At 43.4% G+C, this 8,047-nt stretch overlaps 1 protein-coding gene across 1 annotated transcript; it reads right to left on the bottom strand.

Annotated features, from left to right (window-relative positions):
* Nucleotides 1–2,275: 2,275 nt before the first annotated feature.
* Nucleotides 2,276–6,857, bottom strand: rab13 (RAB13, member RAS oncogene family). Its single transcript, XM_086155466.1, has 8 exons — nucleotides 6,397–6,857; nucleotides 4,863–4,923; nucleotides 4,565–4,625; nucleotides 4,404–4,481; nucleotides 4,205–4,294; nucleotides 3,470–3,535; nucleotides 3,206–3,256; nucleotides 2,276–3,123 (listed from the first exon to the last, which is right to left on the bottom strand). Exons 1-8 carry the CDS (start codon nucleotides 6,518–6,520, stop codon nucleotides 3,052–3,054), a joined length of 603 nt encoding a protein of 200 aa, XP_086011592.1. The 5' UTR covers nucleotides 6,521–6,857; the 3' UTR covers nucleotides 2,276–3,051.
* Nucleotides 6,858–8,047: the final 1,190 nt, after the last annotated feature.

The following is an 8,047-nucleotide window of genomic DNA, read 5'->3' as shown; positions in this document are numbered from 1 at the left end:
CCTGGATGTCGTTCTGAATGTGGACCAGCACCACTTCTTGAAGCACTTCATTATGATCGGAGTGGGTGATACTGGCCTGTAGTCATTCATGCTGATAGTGGACTTGTCCATGATGTGCCGCAGGCCTGGCCACATCCACCCAGGGTTAGCAGTGGAGTAGAAGCTATCCAGCATCTCTCTGTACTGCCTCTTGGCTGTTCTGATGGCCCTCTTTAGTCCGTTCTTAGCAGCTTTGTAATCCGTCTCATTGCCAGACTTAAACGCATGAGAGCGGGCACGCAGCATGTGGCTTACCTGACTGTTCAACCAAGGCTTCTGGTTGGGGAACTTCCCGACTCGTATGGTGGGCACTATGTTGTCAACACAAGCGCTGATGTACCAAGTCACATACTCCGCGTACTCCTGTACACTGACAGAAGGGTCCTGCTGATTGGCTGCAGTCTGGAACACGTTCCAGTCGGTTGTAGCAAAACATTCCTGCAGGATGCCCTCAGAATACGGGGTCCAGAGTTTGATTTTCTCCGGTTAGGACGTTTGTCTGTCTCAGTCTCTGTCTGCATGGTGGTATGAAAACCTGTAAATTATGGCTGTGTTTGATGGTTGGTGATATCCAAAAGTGTCTGTCTGCTGTAAGACAGTGGAGGCAGTCGCACACTGTAGAAAAAGTTGCCCTTGGAGTCCTTTCATGTCATCCAATCTTGTTGACCTTAAATTGTTTTTAAACGCAGATAAAACCGAGCCCATGGTTTTCCCTCATACAAAGGCGCTACCTTAGAACACTACGAGTATTGTAACATCTAGAGGACAACTTATAGAGCAGGGTTTTAATTACAAATACTTGGGTTTTATCCTGGATCAGGAGCTCTCATTTAAAGCCCATGTAAATACTCTGGTCACTAAACTTAGGATGACGCTTGGGTTCTTTTTCAAGAACAACCCGCTTCCCTCTCAAGGTTAGAAAGAAATTCTTGAACACAACCTTGTCCATTGACCCTGAGTGACCAGCTTTATTTGAGTGCGTCATCCAACCGTCTCAAGTCCTTGGACACTTTTTAATTTGACACTGAGATTTGTCACTTGCTGTAGTCGTGTTCCTCATCACTGTGAGCCGTATATGAGATTGAACTTACCTTCCCTGCCTTCCTTTTCGAATACATAGGGCTTTCCTGGGCTTTTAGCTTTGCTGCCCCTTCAGGATGGACTGCAGTACAGCATGTGAGTCAAACTCCAGTACCTCAGGCCACATCCGACCCATGAATGAATAATCTTTGGCCCCCAAGGTAGTCGAAAGAGCTGGCCTGCCGTGTAATACTGCAAGTCCCACAATGCACTGCCAACCATGGGTCTGCATGCCCCCCCTCGTCCATCAGTAGCCTTATAGGACTACTCCCCTGAGTCAACTTGCAACCACCCCTTTCCCAAAAAAATGCCAAACAAAAGGTGGACCGAGTGTTTTTCAAGGCAGGTGGGAAGCGACACGCCGAGGCCAGCTCTGACTAGTGAGTATCACAAAGCTGTGCTTGATAATAAGGTTTCATTTTCTTTCTTTCTTTTGCCGTTCTTTGCCCGTTGTAAAACTGTATACACTTGGGATTTACACTGGGTAAGTTGCAGATAGGCTCTAAAGAAACAATTGCAACTTATTTTGTTTTTGTCTTTTTGTATCATTTATTTGATGCTTAATGTTGTGTTATAGGCAAAAACTAATACGCCTTGATAGTTGCAGGTCAGTATGTGCAAATAAGGTAAATTAATTCAACATCGCCGAAATTTTAAATATTGTCCCACCGTAGATTAGGGTCAAAAACTTTGGATTTTTCTGTTCTATCCTGAGGGACCCAACAGCGGGAGATCTTGGATCTATTTTTGTGCTTTTTTTTCCCTTAAATTGTTGAGTAACGGTCCCCATACATTTCACTGTAAATGTCATGTTCTTCAATTGTACTGTCACATCTGCAAAAAGTATTCTTACGACATGCTGTTTGACCCCTTGGCCAGGTTAAATCAAGGTTAAAAATAAATAAAAATGAATGTTAAAAAAAAAAAAATGACATAAGACTGTCGGAAGGATGTTGAGTGTTAGCAGCGCAGACCTCCAAAATATATCATTTCATGGAAACACTCAGGTTAGATTTTTTTTTTTTTTTTTTTTTTTTTTTTTTTTTTTTTTTTTTAATTTAAGGATGGTTTCGTATCTCAGTGTTATTTACGCGTAACGACTACAGAGAAAACAAACTCGGCAAGCTCAGACACTGACCTCAGCCCCTGTCTGTCAGATATCATCATTGCTTTACTTTGACGGGGCAGGGAGTAGAATAATAAAAAAAAAATCCAAAGGAAACAGTGTTGAAAAGTGTTTACGGTTGAATCCAACACTCAGCAACAATAAACCATCTGGATGTTTGCATGTTAAAATAAAATCGATATAAAAGCGTTATTTTAAGTTCACCTCCATAGAAATAAGCTATTCTACATTTCTTAAGCTGCTGGAAATCACAACTTATTTCTCCCTTTTAAGTGTTGAAAATACAAAGTCCTCATAGCCCTTTTAGTCATTTCTGATAGACAAGATTTAAAAATATACTGAACACTTTTTAAAGGGTTATTTAACTGAAGGAACATCTAAAATACAAATTATGGAGAAATTATGGGAATGACCAAAAGCATTTAACTATTTGGCGAGGGGGCGGGGGCATGGGAATTCTAGAATATTGTTTTTGCAGGGGTTTTTTCATTGAGTCTCCATTGTAACTGGGATCCAAGCTATGGTAACCTTTCTAGAAAAGAAAAAAAAAAAAAAAACAACACATCCTCCATTATTTTGATCCCAAATAAAAAGGTCTAGGGAGGAGAAGAACTCTGACGTCCCGTTAAGATACAGCAGAACCAGGCTGTGGTGGTGGACGGCCGTACAATGGCGGAGGAGCTAATAAGCCGCTAATGTGCATTAACATTGAAGGGGTTGTTACAACGTTATGAACTGTTTATCACCTAACACAGATCGAGAAGACTGTTTCCAAGGCAACGGTGAGCGAACGCCTGGCGTCGCGTCTAGAGCAGGACGCACTTGGAGGACTTCTTCTCCGTGGCGCTGGTGATCTTCACCTCCCGGCCTGTGGGACCCTGAGAGACGGGGAAAAAGGGAGGAAATGACGACGAGGAAGGCGGGACGTAGGAAGAGCGATCGGACGGAAGTGGAACGCACCGGCTTCTTGCTAGACTTCTGCAGGATGTCTCGCGCCAAAGACAGAAATGACTGCGGGGTTCAGAGGAGGAGAGTGAGTGCACGCTCTTCGTCGCATCGCAGAAATGTATGTACTGAAACGTCTTTTTTTTTTTTTTTTTTTATATTCGGAAATATTTTTTTGAAACAACTGCATTTTCTCAAGCGAGCTCAAAATAACCAAGTGGTTTATGTAATGTGCTATACACGCGTTATGCCTAATCTATGTGTGTGTGTGTGTTTTACCTCCTCCACGTTGATGCTGGACTTTGCGCTCGTTTCAAAGAAGCGGATCCCGTGATCTTTGGCCAGCTGTGGAGACACACACCTGGTCATGTACACGCCTGGTCACACACATCACTTCCTGTTTCTCGTCTAACAGAAAGAGGGATCACTTCCTGCGACAACATACGGTCTGGTTGAAACTGAGAAAAATTCAAAATTCAAACCAAACCAATACCTTTACTTCGGAATGTCTTATTTTGTCAGGATCACATTGACTAATTTCTTGTAAAAATAAATAAAAGCCCAAAATATAAAATCTAATTTTACATTTTTACATTTTTATTTTCTTAAAAAAAAAAAAAATTAAAAAGGATTGCCAGAATCTGATCAAGTGATTATTATTGATTGGAATAATTGGAGGAAATCCCCCCCAAAAAAGTAGAAATCTTTGTAAATCTAAAAATGTCTTAGAAAATCCTTATTATAATTTCAAACTACTTGAATCAAAGTTTCAGAATAAAACTGCTTTTCACACAATTTGGTTTTCCCATAATATTCCTTTCCCTGTCGGGAACGTACACACACTCACAGCGAAGCCCTTGTGATTTCCAATAGCCAAAAAAAATGTGATACAAAACACCAAAAGTTGTATGTTTTCAGGGGGGAAAAAAAAACTGCCATCCAAATTGATCAGAAGATCCGATTAAATCCTCACACCTTTAAATGAATGAAGCAATAAAAAAAAAAAAAATCCACCTTTTCTCCTGTCTCCTTGGAAACCTTCCGCTTCGCCTCGATGTCGCACTTGTTGCCGAGCAGCATCCGACTGACCCCGGCTGATGCGTTCTGGGAAATATAGGACGGACGTGGCTGCAGGCATTTCACTCAAAAGCGATCACCGATGTCGCCGTGCTTTTATTTCGTACTCCACCGAGCGCCTTCTTGTCGGCCTCACCTCCTTGATGCTCTTCATCCAGTTCTGGATGTTCTCGAAGGACTTCTCGTCGGTGATGTCATAGACCAGGATGATGCCCTGGCGGGGGGGAAGCGAAGGAGGGTTATCGGTCGGAGGAAACGGGCGCAAACATGGCGTTGAGATTACGAGCCGGCGCTCACCATGGCTCCGCGGTAGTAGGCCGTGGTGATGGTCTTGAAGCGCTCCTGCCCAGCCGTGTCCCTGTGTACACACACCAAATAAAACACCAGACGATTCCACACACATCACGGGGAACCGATGTTTCTGCACTTCCGGCCCACTGGACTTTCTGACTTTTTTTTTCGTTTGTTTTCGAAAGCAAAAACAAAATACGTTAAGACATGGGAGGACTGGCGTGCGCCTCCGATGCGTAGCTCCTGTGTCTCCATTGGCGCCCCATTGGGTCTCATCAGACAAAACAAAATCAGGAAATCTCACCAAACTTGCAGTTTCACTTTCTTTCCGTCGACTTCGATCGTTTTCACTTTGAAGTCGATGCCTGAAAGGGAAGAGGGTGCGGGGGTTAATTCCACAGATTTGACCTCCACGTGCTTCCCGTCCCTTTCCGTCGCTCGGGACGGTCGGATCTGTTGGATTCTTAGATGAAACCGAGCAGCAAAATAAAAAAACATGCAGATAAAAAGTAGAGTTGGTTGAAAAAAAACATACACATTTAATTCTATTTTTTTCCATTCGTTTCTTTTTCGCTTATCACGTTCATTTTGAACCAACCATTCACTCTTATTTCGTCGTCATATATGAGCTTAAAACACTTAAGACATAAAGTCCCAGAATTTCTCACCATCTCATTCTGATGTTAGAGAAATCCAACTTTTCACCCTCTCACGTGATACCGATATACAGGACTCTCTCAAAAAATTAGAATATTGTGATAAAGTTCTTTATCTTCTGTAATGCAATTCAAAAAACAAAAATTCCCATTTCACGATATTCTAATATTTTGAGATAGGATTTTTGAGTTTTCTTAAAATGTAAGCCATAATCAGCAATATTAAAATAATAAAAAGGCTTGCAATATTTCAGTTGATTTGTAATGAATCCAGAATGTATAACATTTTTGTTTTTGTAATTGCGTGACAGAAGATAAAGAACTTTATCTCAATATTCTCATTTCAGAGACAGTCCTGTGTAACCATTCACCCTCATTTACGCCTTGGGCCGATGATCCAGTGAATGTCTGCGGAGGTTCAATGTCATCCGGGTCATGGTTAATGCTTGTAGAAACGTTGCTCTCATCGCAACTGGACTGGATTTTTCCCCTGTCAGTTGGAGAACTGAAGAAGCTCCTCGGGTTAAAGGTGAAACGTCTGCAAGGGATGAAAATCAAGTCCAGTTGCTACGAGGAGACGATTTCGACAAGCCTCCGATGGACGTCCTGCGTGGAGACTCCACCGACCATCGCTCCACCTTTGTTTATTCATTCATTTCCAAATTTTGGGGCCAGTTTCTTTTTTTCTTTTTCTTTTTTTTTTAATGTATGTTCAAAAAGGGAATCAAAACAAAGAATCTCAGGAATTCAGACGAGACTAAAAAATTAAAAAAAAAAAAAATCCAGTTGAGTGTGTGTGTGTGCAAGCAGTGAGCTGTGCAGCCAGCAAGGGGGTGGAGGGTAGAGGAAGGGTTTACAACAACAAAAAAGTGAACTCGCTAAAGAGCCAACTTTTCTTCTGGGAATGCAAAGATGGTAGAGGAGATAGGAATGAAAGGGGGAGGAGGAAGGGTGTGGAGAGCCAGGCGAGAAGAAGGAGATCTTTGGAGGAGGAGGAGGAGGGGGAAGAGGGTCAGACACATTCAACAAGCAGGAGAGGAAAAAACAGCAAACATGCAGAGGTGGGGGGGAAGAGGACTAGGGGACGAGGGAAGGAAAGGAGGGAAGGAGACGTGAAAAGAGGGGAAGCTTCACGGGTGGACGTGGAAAAAGTCTCGCTTGGGGGGGGGGGGGGGGACGCACCGATGGTGGAGATGTAGGTGGAGTTGAAGTTGTCCTCTGCGAAGCGGATGATGAGGCATGTCTTCCCCACGCCGCTGTCACCGATCAGCAGCAGCTTGAACAGGAAGTCGTACTTCTTCGCCATGATCCCGAGTCCTTTATCAATCGATCGATTTTTTTTTTTTTTTTAAGAAGTTACTCCATGAAAGTCTCTCCTCCTTGCTGGTTTTCCTCTCCCTGGTCTTCCTCCTGTCCTCTCAGGCTCGTCACCGGCGAGCCCCGCTCCCCCTCCGCGCCTCGGACGGGGCCGGAGGAAGGAATGCGCCGCGTCCGAATCCGACCAGACGCCCGGGGTCCAGATTCATCCCCGGACACAAGGCGCTTTCTTTCCAAGGGGAAATGTCCGCGGCTGGTTACGTGTGTGTGTGAGAGAGAGAGAGAGGGGGGAGAGAAAAAAAAAAGAAAGGGTGAAAAAAAAAAAAGTCCACCCGGATCCGCTGGGTGTGTACGAAAGTGGGGAGGCAAACTTTGGGAACAGGTGCAGTTGCGTGTTTCCACCGCATGGTGTCGCCACTGAGGCGTCACAAACAAAAATCAACACTTTACGCAAGGCTTACATCTTAACACTTTGAAAAAGATCCGTGTAAAACTATCATCTCACCTCTGAAGGCTCCTTCTTAGACTTTTAAGTCTTATCCTAGTCTGAGACTAAATTAAAGAGTTTGGAAGGGAGTCATGGAAAACTACAACTACATTCTTTCAGCAGTTTTTCCCCTTCATCCAATGTTTTCATTTGGTAATTGCATTGCATTTCATTTGCATTTCCATCGTTTTTCCTTCTCATTGATACGTCAGAGTTGACATCGCCCAAGCCGGGCTGCTCTGCCCACACCTCCACTATCCACGTCCCTTTCTGGACGCTCCATACGGATCAGGTTGGCGTTCCCGTTCATCCAGACCACCAACAAATACCATCTGTGCCCCAATACCCATCTGGTGATTGTCCACTGGGTTTACTTTTACTGTCTGCTTCGAGCTTGTACATTGGTTTTCGATTGTTACGTCCCTGTAGAGACTGAAAGACTTGTGATAATATCAAACAAGTTTGGTATTGTCATTGACCCAAGACTAGGAAAAGACTGAGCTTTGACTGCGCTAAGACTTACCACCTTGCGCTGAACAACCGAAATGACAGGAGCGAACTGCGACTCCAGTAAGACTTTTGCAATTTCCTCTGAACTTTCAGTTGTTGGTCTGCAACTGTGAAAATCGTAAGGTTTAAGCCCAGCCCATGCCACGTTTCTCACTCACCAACAGTGAAAGAATATTAATACACAGCACAGTAAACAAGACAGTGCACAGCGGATAAAAACAGAAAAAAAGCAAAATGGTATATCATACCATTAAGCATCAACCTGTAGTTTACAAAAATATCTCTTTAAAAAAAAACAAAAAACAGGGTTAAAACAGTCATAACATTCTTAATTGACGCATTAGGTTATTCCTAGTGTGCGTGTTTTTCGTTATAATAAGATCTGTGAACAGTTTCGTGCCCAGAATAGCAGAGTGCTGATCTGGTGAAGATTCTGCTCTTGCTTCGACGGTTTATGAAATGTATGACCCTCCTGACCGGTGCTGAATGGACTAGAAACAGTTCCAATGATGAAAAGAC

Source organism: Fistularia commersonii, chromosome 11, assembly GCF_037954325.1.
Source record: "Fistularia commersonii isolate RoL2024-O1a breed Wild chromosome 11, RoL_Fcom_v1.0, whole genome shotgun sequence".
Taxonomy (NCBI): Eukaryota; Metazoa; Chordata; class Actinopteri; order Syngnathiformes; family Fistulariidae; genus Fistularia; species Fistularia commersonii.
This window is presented reverse-complemented; position numbering and strand designations above follow the sequence as displayed.

Coding starts and splice junctions, on each gene's coding strand:
- rab13 (XM_086155466.1), bottom strand. CDS start 6,520: ATGGCGAAGAAGTACGACTTCCTGTTCAAGCTGCTGCTGATCGGTGAC. Junction 3,257..3,469: donor CCAGCATCAACGTGGAGGAG/GTAAAACACACA, acceptor TGAACCCCGCAG/TCATTTCTGTCTTTGGCGCG. Junction 3,124..3,205: donor AGAAGTCTAGCAAGAAGCCG/GTGCGTTCCACT, acceptor CCCGTCTCTCAG/GGTCCCACAGGCCGGGAGGT.